Source organism: Suricata suricatta, chromosome 15, assembly GCF_006229205.1.
Source record: "Suricata suricatta isolate VVHF042 chromosome 15, meerkat_22Aug2017_6uvM2_HiC, whole genome shotgun sequence".
NCBI classification, from domain to species: domain Eukaryota; kingdom Metazoa; phylum Chordata; class Mammalia; order Carnivora; family Herpestidae; genus Suricata; species Suricata suricatta.
Genome location: NC_043714.1, coordinates 38490405 through 38517417, shown reverse-complemented (window position 1 = coordinate 38517417; position 27013 = coordinate 38490405). Strand labels below are relative to the sequence as shown.

General features: G+C 34.6%; 2 protein-coding genes across 3 annotated transcripts in view; both read left to right on the top strand.

The window, feature by feature from the left end:
- The window catches only part of RAD54B (RAD54 homolog B), an 85335-nt gene that overhangs the window by 26095 nt on the left and 32227 nt on the right, over window positions 1–27013 (top strand). For both annotated transcript variants that reach the window (XM_029923759.1, XM_029923760.1), the window contains exons 4-6: window positions 14961–15149; window positions 19768–20049; window positions 23068–23230. In XM_029923759.1, coding sequence (XP_029779619.1) covers window positions 14961–15149; window positions 19768–20049; window positions 23068–23230 — 634 coding nt within the window. The remainder of the gene's footprint in view (window positions 1–14960; window positions 15150–19767; window positions 20050–23067; window positions 23231–27013) is intronic.
- Window positions 144–4945, top strand: FSBP (fibrinogen silencer binding protein). Its single transcript, XM_029923762.1, has 2 exons — window positions 144–517; window positions 4243–4945. The coding sequence occupies exons 1-2, from the start codon at window positions 144–146 to the stop codon at window positions 4766–4768; spliced, it is 900 nt and encodes a 299-aa protein (XP_029779622.1). The 3' UTR covers window positions 4769–4945.

The following is a 27013-nucleotide window of genomic DNA, read 5'->3' as shown; positions in this document are numbered from 1 at the left end:
TTAATAAACCCTCCCCTGTAGGCGTGGGCCTAAATGAGGCTAGCCTAGTTAAGCCTGATCTTTTTCTGTTTGTGAAAAGAGCTGAGCAGAGCTGAAGGCTGCATGGTGATTTCAGAAACTGCCTACTTAATTTGAAAAGAACAATGGTAGGAAAGGCTAGATCTTCCAATTTTACCTTATCTGAAAAGCTTGATTTGCTAAAGCTTGTGAAGCCATATGTTAAAATTCTCGAAGAACACACTAATAAACATTCAGTAATAGTGGAAAAGAATAGATGTTGGGATATCATAGCAGTAAACTATAATGCAATTGGAGTAGATCGCCCTCCTCGAACAGCCCAGGGCCTACGCACCCTTTACAAAAGGCTCAAAGAATATGCCAAACAGGAGCTATTGCAGCAAAAAGAGACCCAATCAGATTTTAAAAGCAATATTTCTGAGCCAACCAAGAAAGTTATGGAGATGATTCCCCAGATTTCCAGTTTTTGCCTGGTAAAAGACAGGAACCACATACAAAGGTAAGCTTTATTTTATTTTCTTGTGGAAAATTATGGCGCCTCCTATCTCTTGGGCTCTGGCTTAGTTGTGATAGAGATATGCATAGTAAGCATCCCCACTACGGGAGCAATGAATAGTGTCTTTGTTTTGCTTTCTTAAAAAAGAAAAGTGAGGCTATAAAGAATTTTTCTGCTGCATTTGATTTAAGCCACTTTTTATTGTCTTCCCCTCCCCCTTCCTTTTCTCTATAGTTTCTAAAAGTAAAGGTTAGGGAGAAATAAATGGGATGAAATTTGTAACATAACCTCATAAACTTTTTAAGCTTTAAATTTAAATTGCTAATTAGCTTCTGAGAGATATCTTTTTCTTATTTCATTTAAGATTATATTTCATTGGAATTTTCAATTTTATGTGAAGTTAGCAGTTTCAGGAGAATGAAAGAACCCTTGTTTTTTAATGAATTTTACTGTCTACACTTACTGAATATTAATTGAACTAAAAACCTAAAGTCAAAAATTAAATTTATTAAAATGGCATGATTGTATATATTAAGACAGTTTAAATTATTTCCCAACATATTCAAAATTTAAAAAGTAAATACAAGGCAAGATTTTGATGCCTAATTAGGGATTCAGATTACTTAATAAAATTAAAAGTTTTTGTTGTTTTTGTTCATTAATGGTGTAGTTTCACTTTGATCTTGAGTCATATAGGAAAGAAGGGTAAGCTCTCCTATACTATCTTGCAGAGATAACAAACTATGAATTTTAATATATGAATAAGCAACTAAGTTCTTAAACAGTTTTTGGTTAAATATATGGGCTGGGAGTAACTGGGAATCTTCAAAACTTATTACTAATTCAAATTTTAACCCCTGACAAAAGATAAACATGGCAGCTGCATTCTTCTGGACCATTTAGGGTTATTTAAACAAATTGTAAACTTGTGAGTTGAGGGACATTTCAAACAAAGGTTTACAGCGCTTTCTTATTGGTGGAAGAGTCATTATATAAGCTAAATTATTGATTACCTGTGAAATCCTTTTGAAGTTAGAGAAACGGGAGAAAAACTTTATAGCCAAACTTGTTATCTTTATAATTTACTAGGGTGATATTTTTGAGACTAGCTTCTTACCATAAACTGCTCATTTCTAGTAGATGACATAGTAAAAAAAAAAATCAGGGGGAATCTGGAACTTGGATACTCAGTTTATTCATCAGTGCTTTTAAACTATTCTCTGTGATGACATGATTAAAATCTAATTTGCTGGGTGTCCAAAAAACTCCACAGTAAGACTTTTATGCTGTACTACTTACTAAAAATTCCCCTCCTCCCCAAACCATAGAGGAAAGTGGCTTTTGCATTACAGGTATAAAACTACTTTTTGAGTATTAAGTATAGGCTTTTATAATATGAAAACTACCTATAGAAACTATAGTCTTAATTACTTGTGTATTTAAAAAATACAGTGCATATAGAAGTAACATACAAGTATCTATTTAATTATGACTATCTGTGAACATATTCACAGTCAATCTTTTTGGGATAACAACATTGCTCTGATAAATAAGTTCATTAATTTATACATTACAAAACTCACTGTTTAAACAAGAACAGCTTTTCATATTTTAAAGGGAAGAATTTAATTATTATTAGAAATGAGCCATTTAAATGCTTGTGTTAGTGCGCACATTGCCATTTTCTCTGTATTAGCATTTTTATTTAGCATATTTGTATATCTAATGTGCTTTTATTTGACATCATCTTGAATCTTCATAATTCTCAGAAGTTTATCATCTATAATCTTAATTATGCTTCAGTATAAAATATGCCTGTTAATCTCACCAAACTCTCCCATTCTTAATAAGGAAAATATTACTCCTTATATTTAACATATTAAAGATATATGCCTATTTTGTAAGGCTACCTTTATAACACATTGATATGTGTCTTTAGTTTTACTTCTCTCTAATATCAGATTATATTTCTTGTTTTTGCAATCTATTTGATCTTCAAACTTTATAAATTTTAGAAGTCCTTCTGTTTATAACTTTTGGTGACCTACTCTAAAACATTTTTAAATTTTTACTTCATTAAGCTTACTTGTAATGTTTCATTGAAGATGGAATATATTTCAGATAAAAGCATTTTAAAATTTACATGGGAGTGTAATGTCTATATATAATAGTGATTCTTATACTCCTTTATACATACTAATTTGGAATAGGAATTATGTGGGTTTTTTAAAGTTTCATTTTTGTCTGTAGTTTTAACCTTTCTCCTTGCTAGGTTTTAGAGAGTTAATAAAGGGAAGACCTACTACTTTGAATTACATTGATATTGTTTTACTTTTGAGAGTCGTAAAATGACAAAAAGAATGAAAGTTAAAGATTTATGTAATCTATGAATTGATTTTTCATAACATACTATATATCTTATTTGTATCTCTTAAATATCTGATATTTCTGGCAATTTAATTTCATTAGTAAGTGACATATGGGATGATTTAATTTTGTTCCTCATGTTCTGCTTGAACTTATTCCAGCATTTTAATCATCCATGTAGAATGCATTCTTAACTATATTACTTATTTATCATTTGGAAAAATGTTCTTTAAATAATGTTGGATGTAGTGTTTTTTCACTAATGTTCCAATAATCTCTTTCATCTCTATAACTTATTTTTAAGTTAGAAGCATAAATTAAAAAACAAAGCCAAGAAACAAAATTATATGTTCTTAATCAGTAGCTTCATGTTATTCATGGAATTCATTTAAAAAAAAAATAGAATTTTAAGATACATTTGTTTTATGTCCTAACAAATATTGTTATGTCAAAGTTTAAATTATGGTAAAACTAGTTTTCTCTTATAGAAGTACGTATTTAATGGAAATTACATGTAAATTTAACAGACTTTGGGTATATAATATATAAGCCATTTAAAAATAATTCATTAAAATTACCTTTTGTTTAATCATTCAGCATGTGATAAGTGCCTACTGTGTTCCAAGCACAGTATCCTGCTCTGTGCTGGGGATACCGTAGTGGACATGAAACCTTTCCCTGGGAACTTTACCTGACCTGATGGTTCAAAGTCTGAAAGGCCAGTGGAGTCATGTGGTTTAGGATAGGTAAAGGACAAACACCCCAGTATCTAAAATTGTGTAGTTAGGATAACATTCTGATAGTTGGGCATACCCAAAGCCATACACACACTTGGTTTTTTTTGTTTGTTTTTGACAGATATAGAAATCCGTACCTCCTATAGATGGCCTTCTACTATCCTAGAAGTCATGGATCTTGATGATTTTTAGATCAGCCCAGGAGAGCAGAAGCAGGGAGTGTAGGGCTAAGGTGTGGGAATAGCAAGACCCAAAGTGCAATAAATGTCCCTTTATACCATTTAAGAACATCAGGCTGGTGGGAACATGTGATGTCTCTTTGAGAGATTAAGAAAGGCCTCTCTTTTTTTATTTACCTTACTGACCTTGGGTAGTATTTGTAATTTTTTTGTCCTTTAAGAGCTCAATTTTAAAGTAAAGAATGTGGGGAGAGTTATATGTATATATTATTGAAATTTTAAATTTAGTCACTTTAAATTTCAAGGATTAAATTTGTTTTTGTTTCACAGTTTTCGTTATAGCTCTAAAGCTTGACAATTTGATGTATACTAAATATGAAATGATGCTATACATATGCTCTTGTCTTCATTTGATTTACATTTAATGCTTTTTTGTGTGCTGTAGTGCAAACTTGGATGAGGAAGCGCAGGCTGGCACGAGCTCACTACAGGTAATGTTGGAGCACCATCCGGTTGCTATTACAGTGGAGGTGAAGCAAGAAGAAGACATTAAGCCCCCTCCTCCACTGGTTTTAAATTCTCAACAGAGTGATATTTTAGAGCAAAGAGAAGACCATGAATTAGTACATGTTATGGAGAGATCTTTGTCACCGTCACTTTCCTCTGTTGACATGAGAATGACATCGTCTCCATCTTCTATCCCAAGGAGAGATGATTTTTTTCGGCATGAGCGTGGAGAACACGTTAGGTCACAATTAGGGTATGACCCTCAGATTCTGCAAATGCTGAAAGAGGAGCATCAGATAATTTTAGAAAATCAAAAAAATTTTGGATTGTATGTTCAGGAGAAGAGGGATGGATTGAAAAGAAGGCAGCAGCTAGAGGAAGAGCTGCTAAGAGCAAAAATCGAAGTGGAGAAGCTGAAAGCAGTTCGCTTACGGCACGATCTGCCTGAATATAATAGTCTCTAATATTTTTTTCAATCTTGCAATTTGATAATTTTAATTTTGGCCAAATTACTTTCATTTGGGAATATCCTAAGCAGGGTACATGCTCTTACAAAGTGTTGTTAGTCTCAATTGTGAAAAAACCTTCTTTTGACATCCAGTTAATTTTCTTGTGAGATACATTAAAACATATGAATTGGTTGGCATGGTTATATAATTTTTTGTCTTCTATTTTTTTTCTAAGAAGTTTAATTGATGGCCTTACAAAAGATGTCTTATTTTGATCATAAAATAGAACCCATATAAATGGATATACAAACATCTTTTTTCAAAGTTCTGAGTCTTCAGCATTTTAAATTACAGCTTTGAAAGCCGTAGTTCAAGGTTTTTAAGTCAGTCTTGGAAGCAATAAAAGCCTGATAAGAGAAGGTTGTCTGTATGACATTGATTTTTATGCTTTCCTCTTTTTTGAAAAAGTGATAGGATTTTAGAGAGGGAGGGTATTTGGAAATCACTTTTTTCCACCTTTCAGTTTAGAGATAAAAACTGAGGTCCGTTGGAGAACTCAGTGACTTGATATAACAATGCTGTTTATGGTGGAGCAAGGACCAGCATTCAGTTTTTGTTTCTCTGTAGGTTTTTCCCCCTGCCATTTCACAGAAGTAAACATCCACTAAAATATCTTCCATATGAAAAAATTATAGAAGTGTTTATTTCATTAAACTTGCTTTTAAACATTCATAGGTTGTGAAATCAGGGGACTTGTATCAGTTACCCCTAAGCTTCTTCCCATTTTTGTCCAGCAAAATAAGATGTTCTCTTGGACTTATTATATATTTTGGCTATAAGATTTAATGTCTTAATTCATTTTTAATATCTTATTCTGAAAAAGATCTATTTTACTGTAAAAATCACAGTAAAATTAGCAAAACTAAAATTTTACATAGAAATAGCAAAAAAACAGTTATGATTTAATATATATTATTTGTAAATACTGCTGTTTTAGTATTTGCAGAAATCTCAATTCTTAAAGCACACATTAAATTTGAGTGAAATCTTTAATACTTATATTTTTGCTGGTGCTTTGTTGAGGAAGGATTTTTTAAGCCAAGCTTTAGAAATGGGTAGGTGCAATTTCAGTATTTCAGTATAGTGGAAGAGGGATGTTTAACTCAGAGTGAGCAGCATGGAAAAAGGCTTAGAGAATGGAGAGTAGTGAATCAGGGAACCAGCACAGTGCAGGCCAAGTGATTTTAAGTGGGTATAGAGAGGGCCAATTAGGACTTGGTTACCTGGACTAGGATTAAATGAATAGCTACTATTTAGCTCCAGCAAAACTTTTACATTGCAGTAATCCAGAAATCTGCATTTTTATATGAAAATTTTCAACTTAAAAATGTTTGCAGATAATTCAAAATGTTTTATAAACTACACAGACAAAACATGTGAGTGGGCCTCTTTCGACCACTGGGCTTCCAGTTTGTTGCCTTTGACGTGAAGTAATGGTTCATTCACCAAGAATAGAGCTGACCAGCAACCTCACCACCACTTGAGAACTTTGTTACAGATGTAAATCCATTTCCTTTTGAATCAGAAATGAGGTGAAGTCCAGCAATCTGTTTTAATAAACCTAGAGATTCTGATGGAAGCTAAAGTTTGAGAACCACTAGATCAGAGTATTTGGAATGTAGCTTGGTGCCGAAATCACACTAGATCCTCAAAAAATTTTTTTGTTGAAAAGAGGTGAAGGTGAATTGAGGGAAATTAGTTTGGAAGTTGATTGTGCCTAAATCATACTAGATTCTCAAGATTTTGTTGAAAAGAGGTGAAAGGGAATTGAGGGACATTAGTTTGGAAGTTGATTGGTGCCAGATTATGGATGACATTGAAAGCTATTTTTAAATAATCACAGTTGAATGTACAATGGGTAGTCATTGAGTGTTTTTAATTAGAGGGATATAAATTAGATATCTGAGTCAGTGTTATAATAGCATTTCTGGGGTGGGTATTTAGTGAGAGGAAATTAAATCCAGAATTTAGGTATGGCTATTGAAATAGAATAGAAAAAACTCTCCTGGTTCTATTTTAGCTTGTTGATAGCTTAATTTCATTGGCATTTTATGTCTGCTATTAGAGTTAAATATTTTATTATAAAAATGCCTTGCATCTATAATATATATCTTTTAAATACTTCCATCTTTAATCTGTGCTGTGATTTTTCTTTAAGTCTAAACTGGACTCGAGATTAGAATCTTAAAACTCCAACGTTTTTACAGTATAATTTTAGTAAATACATACTTGGAGTAGTCAGTTTTAACTTTTTGAAATTATTGAAAGCATATTACCATATTAATATAATTCATATTATAATCTTAGCATGCTGCTACTCAGAATTGATGTTAATGTTCAATTTGAATGTTGACTTTGTGCAGCTAAATCAGTTTTCCAGACTCTGCTCTGTGCAACTTTAAATCCGTTCAAAGGTTTCTAGGAGAGTTTTGTGTTCAGAAAAACAACACATTTATTTTTGTGTGTGGCTAGGTTCTAAAAATCACTGTGGAAGGTAACAAAATATATACTGAATTGCCCTTGAAGTTTTTGTGCTGCCCATAGTAGTCTTCTACAGTCGTATTTTTCCTTCAGCATTGTTCAAGATTGTTGTTTCTTTGGTTGTGTCAGGTGACAGACTCCTCAGCATTTAGGGACTGTGTAGAGTAAAAAACTTTACTTTTACATATGTTTAAATACCAGAATTCTACTCATTGCAGTGAGTTTATCACAGCATTTTTCTGAGTCAATCTTGTGTAATTATAATTTGCAAAAATTTAAATGCCATGAACTTTACTTATAAAATGTAATGTTGAAACGGATAGGTAAAAGTGATTTTATTTTGAAAATGTAGACTTGGTTCTGTAAAAGCATATTGAATTTGAAAAATAAGCTAAGTCAAAATATTCTTTCATTTAGTGTATTAGTAATTTGGATAGTAGATTGGTTATTTTTGCTACCTTCCTATCTTATATACATGATCTTAAATGACACATTGTTACTTTTACAACTTGATTTTTCTAAACTAGATATGATTTATAATGGCATCCTGAAAAAGTTAACAAAGCTCTTTCATTTCTAAAAATGCCATTAGATTTCTTAACATTTTCAAATTAAGTACTTTGCTTTTTTTTGTATGAGACATCAACTGAGTGTTACTTCATTTTTGAAAGATTTCACTCTACCCTGTTGCATCTTTACTTATGTGAAAATGTTTAGACTATGAATTATTTTCCATGTGCCTTCTTTTAGAGTAATGTCAAATTTTAAATAGACGTGAATAATTTAGAGTGTGACAAATTGTGTTTAATATATATTGTAGATGATGGTGGTTAAATGCTTTGTTAATGCATACTCAAAATACAAGGTGATACATTGTACTGATTTGTGTCCTCTTTTTATGTGCTATAAGACAAAGAATTCAGTAATACTGGGATAAAATTTTTTGATGGGGCACAGTTGAAATAAATTTATTTAAGTAGTTGTGTTTATAATAGATACTAAAGGTACCATGTCTAAATACTTTATATATTTTTTTCAAATGTTAATATTCAAAAATTCTCAGTCAATTAATTATTTGATGGTGAATTTGATTGTAAATACTTAAAAATAATTAGATGAAATATGGTTGTAAACTTAAATACAAAAAAGTAAATTCTTAAGACATACAATCTAATTAAATGTTAATAGTCATATTAAATGCTTGCATATGATTTTGAGAAGTTGATTCAGTATATTTTTATATATCTTTTAAATTGATTAAAACTAGTAGGTATAATTTGAATTTGTATTATTTTGAGTTTTCAGTTGCTTTGTAAGTAGTGGAAAGCCAAATAAATTAAAATAAAATATCACCCAAAGTTAGTCCCCAAAATTTAAATTAAGAGAGATATATTATTAGATTTATACTTTGTTAGTAGATCTTTCATGTCTTAAAATTGTTTGAATTCACCTCATTAAAATGATTGAGAAACTCTTCAAATAGAAAAAGTTAAAAGCATTTTGCAGTAAACCTTCATATGACTACCACCTAAATTCTGCAGTTATTATTTTTGCTATATTTGCTTTATCACGTATCCATCCGTCCATCTATACATCCATCAATTCATTTTTAAAAATAAAACAGTGGGATGTCTGGGTGGTTCAGTTGTTTAAGCATCCAACTCTTTTGAGCTCAGGTCATGATCTCACAGTGCATGAGATTGAGTCCCATGTAGGGATCTCTGTGCTGATAGCACTGAACCTACTTGGGATTCTCTCCCTCTCTTTCTGCTCCTCCCCCACTCCCTCATACTTACACTCCCTCATACTTACACTCCCTCTCTCTTTCTTCTCTCTCAAAATAAATAAAAAAAGATGTTATTAAAAATTATAAAATAAGACAGTTATATGAAACATTGGAGAATTATTTAGAATACTTTACCCCTATACACTTAAATATTGTAAACTGGAATTCAGTATTTATTTGTGTGTGGGGAGGGGGGAGAAGATTTGCAAACCGTGAAGTGTACAAATTCTAAATAAGTTTTGACAGGTGACTCCACTTGTGTAGTTTATATCCCTATCAAGATTTAGAGTATTATCCTCACCCTAGAAAGTTCTCTCCTGCCCCTTCCTGATCAGTCCCTTGGCACATCAGGCAATTGTTGTAATTTTTAAAAAATCATAGGTAAGTTTTGCCTATTCTAGAACTTTATGTAATTGGAATCATACACTGTCTAGCCTTTTTGTTTTCTTGCACCTATCTTAATATTTTTAATATCCATGTTCATTCATCCTCTTATCAGTAGCTCATTACTTTTTGTTGTTGAATAGTAGCCATTGTAGAAGTATAACTCAGTTTGTGTATCCATTAGTTTTTGATGGACTTTTGGGCTATCTTTCAATTTTGGCTATTATGTATAAAGATTATGAGTATTCTTTTTAAAACATTTTAAAAAATGTTTTATTTATTTTTGAGAAAGAGAGACAGCGTGAGCAGGGGAGGGTCAGAGAGAGAGGGAGACACAGAATCTAGCTGTCAGCACAGAGCCCGACGTGGGCTCGAACTCACAAACTGCGAGATCATGACCTGAGCCAAAGCTGGACGCTCAACCGACTGAGCCACCCAGCCGCCCTGTATATTCTTGTATAAATTTCTTGTGGACATGAGCTGAGTTAGGGAAGATCTATATGTTTAAGTTTTTAAGAAACTGCCAGACATTTTCCTAAAGTGATTGTACCATCTTACGCTTTCATTTATAGTGTATGGGTTTCTTTTTCTTTTTTAAATATACTTTTGCATGCTCAATGATTGGAATGTCATAGTTGAAGTTAATACCTTCTGATATTTAGATGAATTTAAAATGCTGAGCAGAAAAATGCTGATCATGTGGTTTTGATATTTGGGAATATTGTAGTTTATTGAAGTTATTTTTTTTTTCAATTTTAGCCTCTACTGCATTTATGCTTTGATAAGAGTATTGAGAAATGTGATGAAATGTATATAGTCCCTGTCATGCTTATAAAGTATTCTGAAAATGATATTTGCAAAGAAATACCTTCTGGGGTTATTATATACATAACGATATTTAGATGACTTAAATCTCTCTTACTAGATAAAGAAAACTGGATGATTGATTACTGGTTTGGAGGAATTTGTATATTAATGATTGTAAATTTTTTAGTGTAATAAAACTTTCAAACCTTACATTTATATTGCAGTTATATGTTAATTATATTAAAAATCGTGTAGGTTTTATTATTTTAAAACTCAAGAAATAGAATCTGGGAGAGCATTTACATTCTTGGTTGAATTTGATTATATGAGACATTTTAAATTTCATTTGGTCTATTAAAACAATGTGTGTATTTGGAATTTCTAAAAGAAAAGGAAGAGGGGCACCTGGGTGGCTCAATCGGTTAAGCGCCCGACTTCGGCTCAGGTAATGATCTCACAGTCCATGGTTCGAGCCCTGCATCAGGCTCTGTGCTGACAGCTCAGAGCCTGGAGCCTGCTTCAGATTTTGTCTACCTCTCTCTCTGCCCCTCCCCTCCTCACTCTCTGTCTCTCTCTCTCAAAATAAAGACCTAAAAAAATGTAGAAAGAAAAGAATATTAAAGACTTGGGTAGATGGAAGGTATAACTAAGCCATCCAACTGTAGAGTAACTATGCTTAGGAATCACTAAGATGATAATGTCTACTGTCAATATTAAAATGACAATATCTCCATCTTTTATCAAAGCATGGCTTTAAACATCATGCTTACCTTGTGAACCTGGCTTATACACATTCAAGTCTCTTATTTATGCAGACTATTTTTTGGTATTGATTTGTCAAGTACATTACAGGGTCAAGGGGGAAATAGAACCAAGTTTAGAAATAAAAATTACAGTTAGAGTGAAATTGTTGGGGGTAATTAGTCTGGAATATAGCAAATTAGTATTTTATGTATTACAAATAGTCTAGGTGTAGGAGGTTATGTTCCTTGTATGTTTAATTCCCAATATCTTTATTCTTCTTTTTGAAATTTCTCTCTTCCCTGCTTTAATGACCTACATTTAAAATGGGACTGAATGGGGTGGCTGGGTGGCTCAGTCAGTTAAGTGTCTGGCTTCGGGTCAGGTCATGATCTTGCGGTTTGTGGGTTCAAGCTCCACGTCAGGCTCTGTGCTGACAGCTTAGAGCTTGGAGCCTCTCTTCGGATTCTGTGTCTCCCTCTCTCTTACCCTCCCCTGCTCACGATGCCTATTTCTCTCTCTTTCAAAAATAAAGAAAACATTTAAAAAAATTTAAAAATAACAAATGGGACTAAATGGGAAAGGGACAAAGACAAAATGATGATGATGGTAGTTAATAGGTAGTATATATTATATGTCAAGTACTGTTCTAAGTGTTTTACATATATTAGCTAATCTTAATGCCCACAACAAATCTGTGAGGTAGGTATTAGTATTATATTCATTTACAGATTAGCAAACTGGCAAAAATTGGGAAGTAGCTTGTCCAGGGTCACTTAGCTTGTAAGAGAGAAGACTCAGAATTCTCACTGTCAGATTAGTTCATGCTCTTGTATTCCTCCTACTGTTCTGCAAAAGAAAGGCTGTGTCTGAGAATCTTCTGTTATTTTAAAGTTAATTGTAGGTAATTTCTGAATTCTAAGTTTAATTACTGTTTTTTGTCCTATTCATGTTTTTCTTGGTGCTGGAAGGGTCTTGGACATAACAAGTCAACTCTTTAGGCTCTGGGAATACAACAGTATTTGAGTGGATGTTTTCCCTGCCATTTTGATGAAGACATACTTTTTACCTTTGTTTTATTGCAATCCTGTGGAATCACACTTTTTTCTTGGATAACATAATAAAAGATAAGAGCAAACTTTAAAAATGCAGACTGGTATTAACAGTTTTTCATTCAGTGCATTTTGACTACTATTGGTAGAAATAATTAAAAAATAAAACTAAAATTGGTTAAAATTGCACACCACAAAATTTTATGATCACTTCAAAAACTGATAATTTATCCTTTTTTCTTGTAAAAACCTCCAAACTTTATCTGGGGAAAGTCAAGGTTGGTAAAACGATAATAAATGACAACTACTAGTTCTCTAAAACCTGGTAAGTTTTCTTGACTAAAACACCAGTGGAGTAATACAATTTTGGTATATTTAGATAATCAAAATCTGACTTAGCAAAAACTGCATTTGGTAGAAATTATGGTTATAAAAACTCATGTTGGCAAAATCTGTAATCTATAAAATATGATTCATACAAAGTGATTGAGGTTTCAAATCTTTGTTAAAAGTTTACTTGAATAACAATCTTGAAGGTAGCAACTTAAAAAATGAAAATAAAAATGGGCAATAATTGAGATGAGTTGAAAGTTAATTTCTCAAGCTACTTTCACATGAAAATTTTAAGATAATTCTGTCTTAATATTTTTATAAATATGAAGTCAAATGCACTTTGAATCAAAGTGGCAGTTTTGAAAAGTACCTCTTGTTCTGGGCACATTGTGATGAGTAAGATCAAAACAGACCCTTTCAGGACTTCATAGTTTAGTAATATGTAATTAATTGTTGAGATAACGTTGAAATAAGGCAAGATCTAGCTTGGTGGTGAGGAAATTTAAACTCTACAATTGGGTGAAAAGAAGTTAATTTAGAATAGTGTAATGGAAGAAGAGGTAGAAGGCTAGAAGTAACATGTTTTCTTAGAGACCATTAAGACTAATGGATTTTAAGCAAGAAGGATACATAACGAGATTTACATTTCAAAATAGATAAATATAGTAAATATGGAAAATGGCTTTAGGGAGTAGAGGTGGCAAGAGATCAGGAAGCCTGTTGGGAAGATCCTATAATAGTACAATAGTCCAGATCCGAGGTGGTGCTTTGAGGAGTGGAGGGCATGGAGAAAGCAAATAGTATAAAGCTATTTGGGAGTCATGTGGGATCTAGAATCATCTGGATTTGTGGTTGATTGGCTATGGAACTGAGAGTAAAAGATGTCAGGGATGATTTCCAACTTTTTGGCATGAATCAGGACAGTAGTACTCTTACTGAGAAATGAAAAAACTGAAGGAGGAGCAATTTCTGGAAAGAAGACTGGGCGTGATGAATTGAGATGTTTCTGATATGTTCATGTAGACTGGTCTGAGTGGCAGTTTATATAATACAGATATACAGATCTACAATCATGATCTGCGGTAGAGAAATACAGGTTTATGCAGGGGTAGCATTAATTTAAGGAGAAAGGCACAATGAGAAAAGGGCACAGAACTCAGGTCTGATGAACTGGCAAAGATGTTTAAGAAGAAGCAACCAGGGAAGTGAGAGGAAAAGTTGAAATGTGTTAGAGAAGCTAACCTATGTAAAAATAGAGTTCAGTATTTCAAGGAGGAAGTAGTCAGTCAACATTGTCTAGTGCTTTTGAGTCTTCTTCAGACTAAAAAAATACCTTGTGGATGTATTGACAAGGAGTTCGTTAATGGCCTTTAACAGGGTTGTTTTGAGGGAGGACTTGGACTGGAAGCCGGATTGGAGTACAGATCTTTCTTGATTTGCAATGGGGTTATGTCCTGATAAATCCATGATAAGTTGAAAATACCACAAGTTGAAAATTATTTATAAACAACCTACTGGACATTATAGTTTAAACCAGTTGACTTTCACCATGCTCAGAACATTTACATAGTTGGGCAAAATCACTTTTTGAAAAGTTGTATGTATTCCTTTTGAGAGAGAGAGAATGAAGGGGAGAGGAAGAGAGAGCTAGAATCCAAAGCAGACTGCGCTGTCAGCACAAACTGTGAGATCATGACTTGAGTCGAAATCAGTAGTTGGACGCTTAGCCAACTGAGCCATTCAGGTGTTCCTGGGCAAAATTATTTAACACAGGCCTGTTTTGTAATGAAGTGTTGACTTTCTGATGTAACTTATTGAATAGTGAGAGTGAAAGAATGGTTGTGAGTGTATTGGTGGTTTACCCTCATGATTTGATGGCAGGCGGGGAGCTATGGTTTGCTGCTGCTGTCCAGCTTCACAAGAGAGGATTAGGCTATGTATTGCTAGCCCAGGAAAAGACCAAAATTCAAAATTTGAAGTAGATAGTTTTCCATGGATGTTGAAATTTTATCTTTAGTTCCTAGAGCTTTAAAATGTTAGCAGTAGGAGCACCTGGGTGGCTCAGTCAGTTAAGGGGCCAGCTTTGGCTCAGGTTATGACCTCACAATTTGTGGGTTCAAGCCCCGCGTCGGGCTGTGTGCTAACAGCTAGCTCAGAGCTTGGAGCCTGTTTCAGATTCTGTGTCTCCCTCTCTCTCTGACCCTCCCCTGCTAATGCTGTCTCTCAAAAATAAATAATAAAAAAAAATGTTAGCAGTGAAGTAAAATGTTTGTGATAATTATCATGTTCTGCTTCAACTGAGTTTATATGACTTTGAGATGATAAGAAATTTGTATTCATTGTAATCATGGTAATGCTAGCACCTGATGTTTGAATTTCTCAATTTATAAAATACTAACAGGAGTATGATCAAATATTCTTTCATACTTTTTAGTAACATCTAATTTTTTATGCTTTTATTTTTGTTCAAATAACTTTACTGCTTAAAGTCATCTCTAATAATGTGGTTTTATTTTATTTTATTTTATTTTATTTTATTTTATTTTTGTTCTTGTTCACTCAGCCCCTAAAGAAATAACAGTGCCTAAGAGACAAGAAGAGGAAGAACCTGATAGCCTAGTTAAATATTTCAGTGTTGTTTGGTGTAAGGCTTCAAAGAAAAAACACAAAAAATGGGAAGGTGATGCTGTTCTCATTGTAAAAGGAAAGTCATTTACATTAAAGGATTTGGAAGGCAAAGACATTGGAAGAGGTATTGTGATATTACATAATGCTTATGATTTGGCCTAAAAGTAGTATATATCTGAGATTACATAATTAAAATTATTGGGTTTTATAAAGGGTTAGATTAAGATGCTCTTTTACGTGCATGTCTAAATTATAGTAGTCAGTCTGACAGTCTTATGTATACTAACTGAGTGAAGCAAATCTCATCCCATGGATTCATTTTCTCTAAAATGAAATGGTTAGTCAAGGTATATACAGTTATTCTGATATATTTTTTTAGATTAAGTAGTTTGTCTTAGTGTACTTCCCCCTCCCCGAATGCTAAATGATTAGAAAGATATTGATATTGGAAGTGGAATATTATCTAGTTTCAATGATATCCAATATAATTTTGAAAAAACAAACAAATAAACCCAGGAGATAATGGCTAGGCATGACCTAGATCAATACATTTAAATTGGAGGTTATCAGGGGCACCTGGGTGGCTCAGTCGGTTAAGCATCCGACTTCAGCTCAGGTCATGATTTCATGGTTTGTGGGTTTGAGCCCTGCATCGGGCTCTGTGCTGACAGCTAGCTCAGAGCCTGGAGCCTGTCTTCAGATTCTGTATCTCCCTCTCTCTGACCCTACCCTGCTCATGCTGTCTCTCTCTCTCTCTCTCAAAAATAAATTAAAAGAACATTAAAAATAAAAAAGATAAAAAAAATTGGAGGTTATCATTATTTCTGTTATAAAATGTTGCCAGCATGATTTGTATGGTGTAAGCTCAAGATTCAGAATGCTTAACACCAACCATGCTTTTTGGCATTGTCTTTATTCATTCATTCATTCATTCATTCATTCAATAATATCATAATTTATAGTTTTCAGTAACTGTTATGTGCCAAGCACTATGCTAGGAGTAAACATTCAAAAATGGGTATGATTTATAGTTTAGTGGGGACAGGGCAATGTAATTGATAATTAGGAGGCAATAAGAGAATTGTTTCATTGAGAATTTGTGCCCAGTTCAGTAGGAGATAGAAGGGCCATTTAGATCTGCCCAGCAGGCTGGGGGGAAAGCTTCCTAGGAGTAATTGCTTATGGTAGGATTTGAAGGATAAATAGTTTTGTAGGGTATGAGAAAGGGGCATACATAAGAGGGAGTAATATATGCAAAGGCACAAGAGCAGGAGAGAAGTAGAACTAATTCAGTGTTTTAAGAATGTAGTCGGTCAAGGTCAGTGACAGTGACAAGAGTGGAGGCTGAGCTGAATTATCTCCAACAGAACTTTTGTATTATAAAAATATTGAACAACTATTGTATATATCTTATGCTCAGCTTTCAGAGGATTTAAAGAGAAAACTACAGTACATGTTCCATGTTGTTGGTTGAGGTAGATTGGGGCTAGATTTTGGGAGAACTTGTTCATACCCATATAGTGAAATTACATTCTTAAGCCAGATACAGAGGTAAAATTATAAAAATTACCCTGGTATATTCCTTACCCATAAGGCATAGTATACATGGTTTTGTGTATGTGTGATTTATAATAAAATGGTCTTTCAGTTGCATGAAGCAAAAAACGCAAATTAGGTTTGAAATAATGGGTTTTTATTCTGCACAAGTAGAATCACCTAAGGTGTTTTTATTTATTATGATTATTAATGATCATGATCATAGGAAATACCAGTTTCTGTGTCTCTGGTACCATTTTGTTTTATTTATTTATTTTTTAAGTTTTTGTTTATTTTTGAGAGAGTGTGAATGAAGGAGGGGCAGAGAGAGAGGGAGACAGAGGATCTGAAGCAGGCTCTGTGCTGATAGCAGCAAGCCTGATGTGAGGCTGGAACTCAGGAATCCCAAGATCATGACCTGAGCAGAAGTTGGATGCTCAGCTGAATGAGCCACCCAGGTGACCCACCTAAGGTGTTTTTAAAAAATACCAGTGCCCAGGCTCTGACCTCCGAGACTGATTTATTTGTCCTGGATGGTGGGGACAGATATTGGCATAAATATATTTTAGGTTTAAAGGTGATTCTTAAAAAAATTTTTTTTTGACATTTATTTTTGAGAGAGGCAGCGTGAACAGGGGAGGGGCAGAGAGAGAGAAAGATACATAATCAGAAGCAGGCTCCAGGGTCTGAACTGTCAGCACAGAGCCCAATGCGGGGGCTGAAACTCATGAACCATGAGATCATGACCTGAGTCAAACTTGGATGCTTAACCCACTGAACTACCTAGGTGCCCCGGTTTCTAGGTGATTCCAATATCTAGCAGGAGTTGAGAACCACTGCTTTAAGCAATGAAGGGTTTTTATTGGCTTTCCAAATGAAAACATCCAAACATAAGACTTTGCTGCTTTATTATAACAGGTGTATCAACTTGGAGTTAATTTTGTAAGTTGTTGGCTATAATGGAAGCAGTTTTTTTTTTAAAATAAATTGGATGTACAGCATTTAAATATTGTTAATGTAGGGAAAAAGCCTCAAGAAAAAAAACCAAAGACTGGAGTGCTGCAATTGCTAGTAGCTCATGGTAATTTGGTCAAGTTCAATTGACCATCATTACGTGATACCCTGAGTTGCGGGACACAAAGCCCAAGACTTTTAAGAAAGTCTTCTGGTGGTTTAGAGATGTTTGAGAGAGTCATCTCTGTGGATCAAAGTGAAAGGAGAGATTCTGGAGTTACAGAGACTTCTAAAGATTCCTCAGAATTGTTTGTTCTTGTCTCATTTACATGTGAAACTGATGAATAGTAACTGGATTGTGTATGAAGATGAAAATCTTTATTGATGTGGAGTGGTCAAGACTGCAGTTGAATTGAGTTAGTTTGGGGGAATGGAGGCATGAGACTTTGGCATTTAGGAATACCAGCTAAGCAATTTCTTCCTATATCAGAGCATTAAAATTAAAAATTATTCTATCATAAATAATTTAAGGAGATATATTGGCTACTATTTGGCCCAAACTATAAATTTTAGCCCAGTTTTAATAGGGCAAATTATAGCACTTTATAGCTAGTTTAAAAAGGTCATGTCATATTTTCTAAAATGTGACAATCTTTTGTTTCATTTTTAGAAATTTTATAATATTTATGGTGTACACAGTTCTTGCTTCTTGTAATGGTCCAGTAACTAGACATTTAATGTAGGCAAGCACAAACGTCTAAGATTCCATTATTCTATGTATCTGGCTAATGAGCTCAGTTTGAGCAGACTGACTGACTTATCCATATTTATATTTCATTAGCACCTTGCATATGGCAACACTTAGTAAATGTTTGTTGAATTAATGCAAGCAAGCTTGATATTATAAAGTACCCCGCATTTTAACTCAAGAGCTATAACTTAGGCTATCATTGACCTTTTGCCACAAATATATTTTTACTTTGCGCTCTCATGTGGGACATTAAGTACTAATTATGGCAGCAGTTGCTTTTATTGCTAGTTTTCCACATTTCTACTTGTTTGTAAGTGGAAATGAAGATACCGTGGTATTTCTCTAGTTTATTCACAAGAAGGGAGGGTCCCATATAGCTTACAAAATTCTTCTTGGCTTGATTTTTCAACCGACAACAGATGGCAAAACTGTGAGTACAGTAGGTTACATTTTCTTTCTTTTTTTAAGATTTTTAAAAAAATGCTTATTTTTGAGAGAGTGGGCAGAGTGGGGGAGGGGCACGAGGTGGGGGGCGCGGAGGATCCAAAACAGGTGTTGCACTGACAGCAGTGAGCCCAATGCAGGGCTTGAACTCACAAACTGTGAGATCATGACCTGAGCTGAAGTCAGATAGATGCTCAATAGACTGAGCCACCCAGGTGCCCCTAAGATTAAAAAAAATTTTTTTAATGTTTTTTAATTTTTTTATTATATTTATTTTTGAGAGACAGAGAAGGACAATGTGAGCAGGGGAGGGTCAGAGAGAGAGGGAGACACAGAATCTGAAGCAGGCTCCAGGCACTGAGCTAGCTGTCAGCACAGAGCTTGACACATGAACCGAGAGATCATGACCTGAGCTGAAGCCGGACACTCAACCGACTGAGCCACCCAGGGGCCCCCCTAAGATTTTTTTTTAAAGTAATCTCATCCATCAAGGGGCTCGAGCTTACAGCCGTGCTATCAAAAGTCTCATGCTCTACCAACTAGCTAGCTAGGTACCCCTAGGCTATATTTTCTTTAATTAAAAAAAATTTTTTTTTATTTTCGAGAGAGACAGAAACAGTGCAAACAGGGAAGGGGCAGAGGGAAAGGGAGACACAGAATCCAAAGGAGGCTCCAGGCTCCCAGCTCTCAGCACAGAGCCTGATATAAGGCTTGAACTCATGAACCATGAGATCATGACCTGAGTGGAAGTTGGACACTTAGCTGACTGAGCCATCCAGGTACCCTTTCTATATTTTTAATAATTAAAAAAGGCCTTGCTTTTTCTAAAGCTTGGCTAATTTTTATAGCTTGCTTTATTCCTTCGATTTTTTTTTGTATTTTTTTTTTAACCAAAATGATAAAGTATATTTTCATTCTGTCTCTTGGGTATACAAGGCTGTTTGCATTCAAAGTACAGTTTTCATTCTGTACAGTTATGGGAAGGTGACTGTGGTATCACTATATTACTGTAGAGTGTCAGTAAATTAACTTTACCTACTCCCTTCTCAATTCAAAGGCCTTGCATATAAATTCAAAGAGCTTGAAAAGATTGAAGAGGGCCACAGAGTGATGATTGGTGGAAAAGAAGTAGAAGTCATGGGCATAATCTCTCCAGATGATTTCAGCAGTGGCAGATGTTTTCAGCTTGGAGGAGGAGGCTTTGCTATCTCAAGTGCTTCTCAGGCTGCCAAGAAGTGTTTCTCTAGCCCCTTCAGAAGTGTCTGTAAACCAAGTTCAAAGGAAAATAGACCAAACAGTTTCCAAGATTGTAAACCACGTCATGACCCACATGCACAAAGTAAGATGTAAAAAATAATTTGAATATTCTGTTTTTACTGTCAAAAGATATTGGCATGTGAATTTTTGTTTAAAGTTTTCAGGTGAAAGTATTTATTATTCTTCAGGTGTACAACTGACATAAGGAATAATGTTGAAACTGTATAACTATAGTTTGGGAATCATTTTATAAGTAAATGCCTAATTCTAAGAATACAGTAGTGAAAATATTTGTGTTGAAGAAAAAATATACAAATTGGAGATGTATACATACATACATACATGTATATGATTTTGAATAATATATGACATTTTCAACAAGAAAAAATATTAGTCAATTCATGAGTTAGGATTATGTTTATACTTCTCTTTTGACAAGTGTATGTTTTGATTACATGCATTAATGTGTTAAAATATTGAATGATGGGATGTTATGTAAATAATTTAAATTTTACTTATAATCATTAAATTTAATGATTTAACTTTCATATTAATGAGTCTAGTTTAAAAATAACATTAAAAAATAAAACCTCGCCTGTTTTTCGAGTTTACTCAACAGGGATTCCTTCAGTGCCTTTTTTTTGCAGTGTGCCCAGAGAGAAACTGCCATCAGAGATCTTCTCGTTTGTTGAGGAGACAGACAAGTAAATTTGAATTGTAGAGCAGTAGTAGATGTCGAAGTTGGGCTATAGAGTAGTCTGCTTTCACAGTAGTAGTAAAATAAAAAGTACATACAGCAACATAATTATTTTTTGTAAGTATTATAGAAATTGAATTTTTGAAATAAAGGGACCATTGAGATCCTTTGTATTTGAAGAAACTAAGGTTCAGAAAGATGAGCTGACTTGCCTAAATTCAAAGATTTATTGACATTTGGGATAAAACCCCAAATTAAAAATTCCTAGCTCTATCTGATCTTACCTGAGACTTAATAGAAAGAAAGTGGAAGCTTCTGCTTCTGATTTTTCTTTTATCCAAATATTTTATCTGTCTCACCAACTCTTTCAATAGGCTCCCTTCTCCTTTATTCTTTCTTTCTGCCTTCCTACTACATTAGAAGAGGGATATGGGTAACCAAAAAGACGAATGTGCTTATTTAAAGATCTGAGTTAGAGTCCCGTTTTCCCACTGAACTAACTGGCTCTTTGACCTCTTGGGGTAGTCACTTATCTCACTAATGGCTGTGTCTCCTCAAGTCTACAATGTGGATTCTAATCACTACCATAGAGACAGAGAGTGTCTGTTATATGCCGTGTACAATAAATATTTGTTGACTGAATGAAAATTTTTATTGTGATAACATATATATGTATATGTATGTATGTGTATAATATAATAAAAGCCCTCTGTGTAAATGATAAGTAGTTAATGATTCTCATTTTTTTATCTTGCCAAGGGTAGAACTAGGTTGTAGACTTAAAATGAAAGCATGAAAAATTTTGTTAGCATCAAGTGGTGCCTCATTATTGTGAGGGTAGAGAGTGAGGCATCTTAAAATTTGAACTGGTGTCCTGTTGTGGTGGTTTAAGTTTTATCTTTCCTGAAGATGGATACTTTGTTAGTTGATTTAGATCCTGTGGTTATTCTTGCTTGAGTAGTATATTATCCTCACATCTTGTCTTCTCTTTTTTCCCCTTTGTGCTTTTCATAAGAGAAAAACAAAATGAGACCATTTCTTGGTTAGAAATCCACAAGGAATATACTCTTGCTTTGCTACTGGAAAATAGAGGAAAAAAGGCTAAGTTTTCCATTTTCACTCCTTAATACCCTGCCTGCCAGGAACTGACCTCAGAAACGGGAGTCCCTTTTAGTTGCTCAGAAATCTAGGAAGATCCACAGAAAACTTTCCTCTTGGTAATCACTAATGGTAAACATGATCAAATTCTCATTCCTGTGACTGTATATTTCTGCATTGTTGGACATTGTTTTAATCTACTAGAACCTTTTTCTTCTTCTCCCCTTCTCTTTTGTTTTCTTTTTTCTTTATTTTAAAAATCTACTTCATTTTTTAATCATGATGTAGACATACAAATATATCTCCAAAATAATTTTGGTGAGTTTATTGTCTGACTAGATTGAGACCTGCTTTCTAGTTATATTTGAGTTTGTATTTTTTGGTGATATTTTAATTAATCTTAAACTGTATTAGCATGTATCTAAAGAATTATATTACTCAATGGTTACTTTTATTTCCTGCTTCGCAAAGACTCATGAATTTGACATTCATGAATGTAGTAATTAACTTGCAGCAAATAATGATGGTGAAGTCAGTGGAAAATTTGTCATCCTTTCTCAGTTCTTCAGTTAATAGAAGAAGTAATAGTCATTGTTAGTGTGTACAGAAGTGAAAATAATGGGAGCCTTTATGTTAAATTTGTAGTGCCTTTCCAAAATAAGCTGTGAGCATTAGCAAGTGCAACTTGGCAAAATTCCAACCTGTGCTTTTAGTTGGAAATCGTTCTCTTTGCTCTGAATACTGAACTAATAAATGTGTGGATCACTGAATACTGTATTAAACAAAAGTGAATTTCAGTGTTTTTTTGTTGTTTTTTTTTAGTTTATTTATAGTTTATTTATTTTGAGAGAGAGAAAGAGTATGTGTGAGTGAGTGCAAGCAGAGGAGGGGCAGAGAGAGAGAGGGAGGGAAGCCCAAGTAGGCTCTGAGCTGATAGTGCAGATCCAAATGGCGGGGCTTGAGCTCATGAACCATGGGATCATGACCTGAGCTGGGATTAAGAGTCAGGCACTTATCCTGCTGAGCCACCCAGGCCCCCCAGTTTCAGTGGTTTCAAAGTCATTTGGGGCATATGAAGTTTGGAAAGCCCTATGAAATTCTCTGCTTGAAATCTTATATCAATAAGGCATGAGGTTTTATTTTTTAATTTTCTATTCTTGCTTAGTATCAGTGTTACTAAACTTCAGCGTTTTGCCACTAAGGATGGCAAACAGTTCTGAGTAATTAAAGCAAGATAATGTAGTTGCTGACAAAGTGAAATTGCAATACATTAATAGGTAAACTATCATCTTTTTTTTTTTTAAGATTCTCTTGTAATGTCACGACCAGACAGTAATCACCAGTGGACATTCAATAAGAAATGTTTTCCTATTGTGGATGTAGTGATAGATCCTCACCTTGTATATCATCTTCGACCACATCAGAAAGAAGGAATCCTATTCCTATATGAATGTGTAATGGGAATGAGGTAGGGAAATAATTTGTCTATTCTGACTTTTCGATTTAACCTGTAACAGAATGGTTTTCTAGAAAAAGTCTGATATAATGAGTCTCAGTACATCATGAATGATGCTTAATGTGTGCATTTATTCCAAAAGTGATTCTTGATTCTTGATGCTGTGTGCCAGATATCTTGTTAGGAGCTGGGCACACAGGAGTCCGGACCATGGTTCCTACCCTTACGTAGTTTTTAAAATATTTGAAGAAATAGGAAAACATAGTCAACCTTAACGTGGCACAATAAGAGCTCACTAGTACGAGAAAGACTTATGGAAGTAGCATTAATTTTGTTTGAGGCTTTTGAAAAGAGATTTTCTTCTCATCTCACTTCTACTTAAAAAAAAAAGGAGTCTCTCCCCACTACCTTTTAAGTATTTATTTATTTATTTATTTGTTCATTTATTTATTTTGTTTTTTTTTAATGTTTTATTTATTTTTGATACTGAGAGAGACAGAGCATGAGAGGGGGAGGGGCAGAGAGAGAAGGAGACACAGAACTGGAAGCAGGCTCCAGGCTCTGAGCTGGCTGTCAGCACAGAGCCCGGCGCAGGGCTCGAACCCATGAACGTGAGATCTGACCTGAGCCGAAGTCGGAGGCTTAACCAACTGAGCCACCCAGGTGCCCCCGTTTATTTATTTTGAGAGAGAGCCAGAGTATAAGGGAAGGGGCAGAGAGAGAGGGTGAGAGAAAAACCCCAAGCAGGCCTGCACTGTCAGCGCACAGCCCGATGCGGATTTGGGGCTTGATCTCATGAACTGGAAGATCATGACCTGAGCCGAAATCAAGAATTGGATTCTTAACCATCTGAATCACTCAGGCACCACCCCCAAAAAGGAGTCTTCCTCATTCCCTTTTAAATGGAGTTTTCTGGTAAAAAACTGTAGTATCCTTTCTTAAAGATATTTTAGAGGACACACGCAGACACAAAAAAGCTTGATAAAAGAGGTAAGAAAGAATCAAAGGAACCTACTAATATCTTGTTATATTTCCTTCTAGTCCTTTTTGTTTTGCTTTTAGTGCGTACGCCCATGATTTTTAAATTGATCATTTAATAGGGAGTTGGGAATGTAAATTCCTGCACACTCTTAAGAATCCTTTGAGTGACGACAGGTTAAGGGACTGCTATATCCCAAAAACTTTCTCAATCTGCTCTTTCCTTTGGAGATTGTATCTCATTTGGCTTGGGAAACATCTTTAATTTCATCTCTCTCACTTTCTCAATTTAATCAAACCTCAAAGTTTAATTATTTTGAACTCCTAAATATCCTTTGATTCTGAATCTTTTCTGGCACCACACTGCAGCAGTGCTCATAACTGACATCATATAATTATGTTTTGTCTGGATTTTGGCAGTGGCTCCTAGTTGGGTATCTACTTCTGATGCTCCTCAGATTCTTTCTACTTACTGCCACCGGCTTGATTTTTCTGAAAAACAGTTCTGAAAATGGCATTCCCTTACTTAAAATATTTCAGACTCTTAGGACTTAGAGGAGTGTTTCCTGATCTGTAATATGCACTCTGCTGGTGGCTTGTGGGATCATTTTAGGTGGACACTGACAAGCCTTGTTTTTTAATTCTGATAGTATATTTAGCTAATGAATTATTAGAAAAAGTAGCATTGAAAAATTGTGGTATCATTAATTATGCTTAGACTTTTCAAATAAATCTAAGTACAAAAGGGAATTGACCTAAAGAAAAATAAATAAATAATAACACATACAGTGTCACTTTTATGGCAAAAATTGTGATGGTGGGCATGAAAGACTGATGTTTGGGAGACATTGACCTGCAAGATACAGTCTGAGCTTTCGAGGATACGTATGTTCATCTTTAATCTCTGGCTATCTTGCCAGGTTCGTAGCCTTCGTATTTCCTTGTTTGGAATTCAGTTCAAGCTCCCACTATGTTGACTTACTTGATTCATAAAGTGAATTCTTATTCAACATTGACAAGGTCCGTCTTCCCAGTGAAGACTTCCTGTTCTTTTCCCTCCCACTGTAGAAGGATGGATTACTATTTTCTCTCTGTCACTCTATATCTCAGCTGGCATTTGGTTTGCATTGGCAAGTTGTTCATCTAAAATAGTAATAATGGGAGTGCCTGGCTGGCTCAGTCGGTAAAGCATGTAACTTGATGTCGGGGTTGTAAGTTTGAACCCCATGTTAGGTGTAGATATTACTTAAAAAAATCTTTAAAATTTAAAAAAAAATATTTATTTTTGAGAGAGAGAGAGATGTAGACAGAATGTGAGTTGGGGAGTGGCAGAGAGAGAGGGAGACACAGAATGAGAAGCAGGCTCCAGGCCCTGTGTGGTATTCAAACCCACGAACTGTGAGATCATGACCTGAGCTGAAGCTGGACACTTAACCGATTGAACCACCTAGGTGCCGTCCCTCCCCCCCATCCAAACAAAGCTTAAAAACATAAAATGATAATGGCTGTAATTCATGTTTGTGATTTTTTTTCTGTACTTTGAAATGGAAAACATATAGTTGATTTTCAGTTATTATTTTTGCTAATAAGAAATAGAATGAATTAAACTATAATAAAACTGGGGGCATCTGAGTGGCCCAGTCAGTTAAACATCCAACTCTTGATTTTGGCCTAGGTCATGATCTCATGGTTTGTGAGACTGAGCCCTCTCTCTCTGCTCCTTCCCTGGTTGCGCTCATGCTCATGCTGATTCATTCCTTCTCTCTCAAAATAAAACAACTTAAAACTACAATAAAACTGCACTTTAAAAAAAATTTAAATTCCAGTTAACATACAGTGTAATATTAGTTTCAGGTGTACAATTTAGTGATTCAGAACTTATAACACTCAGTGCTCATCACATGTACTCCTTAATCCCCATCACCTATTTCACACCCCCCCAACCTTCCTTGCCTCTGTTAACCATCAGTTTCTTCTCTAGAATTAAGAGTCTGTTTCTTGGTTTCCCCCCTCTTCTTTCCCCTATGCTCATTTGTTTCTTAAATTCCACATATGAGTGAAATCAACATCACTCATCATGAGGGAAATACAAATCAAAACTACAATGAGGTATTACCTCACACCTGTCAGAGTGGCTAAAATCAACGATACAAGAAACAACAGATATCAGTGAGGATGCGGAGAAAGGAAAACCATCTTTAAAAAAAAAATTTTTTTTAATATTTGTTTATTTTTGAGAGAGAGAGAACAGAGTGCAAATGGGAAAGAGGCAGAGAGAGAGAGGGAGACACAGAATCCTAAGCAGGCTTTAGGCTCCAAGCTGTCAGCACAGAGCCCAATGTGGGGCTTGAACCCATGAAGCATGAGATCATGACCTGAGCTGAAGTCGGATGCTTAACCAACTGATTTTGAGCCACCCAGGTGCCCCAGAAAGGAGAACCCTCTTACACTGTTGGTGGAAATGCAAATTGGTATGCTGGAGTCCACCTACATCAGGTCCAGGGTTCCCTGAAGGATGGACGGTGTCGGTGAAAGAGAGTGAGCGAGCCTCGAGTTTCTTTCTGATCCCCAGGCAGGCATCTCTGTTCTATTTTTGTGTCTTTATGTATAGGTCAAGCGATAACATGACATCAGAAAATAGAAATTTTTTACAATGACTAATTCTTTGTGGTAAGATGTTTTAATCATTGAAAGTGATGACATTAGAAAATAGAAATTTTTTATAGTGACTAATGTTTTATGATAAGATGTTTTAATCATCAAAAGTGTACAGAAACCAGTTTTACAGAAGTATTTTTGTAGAACCATCTTATTCAT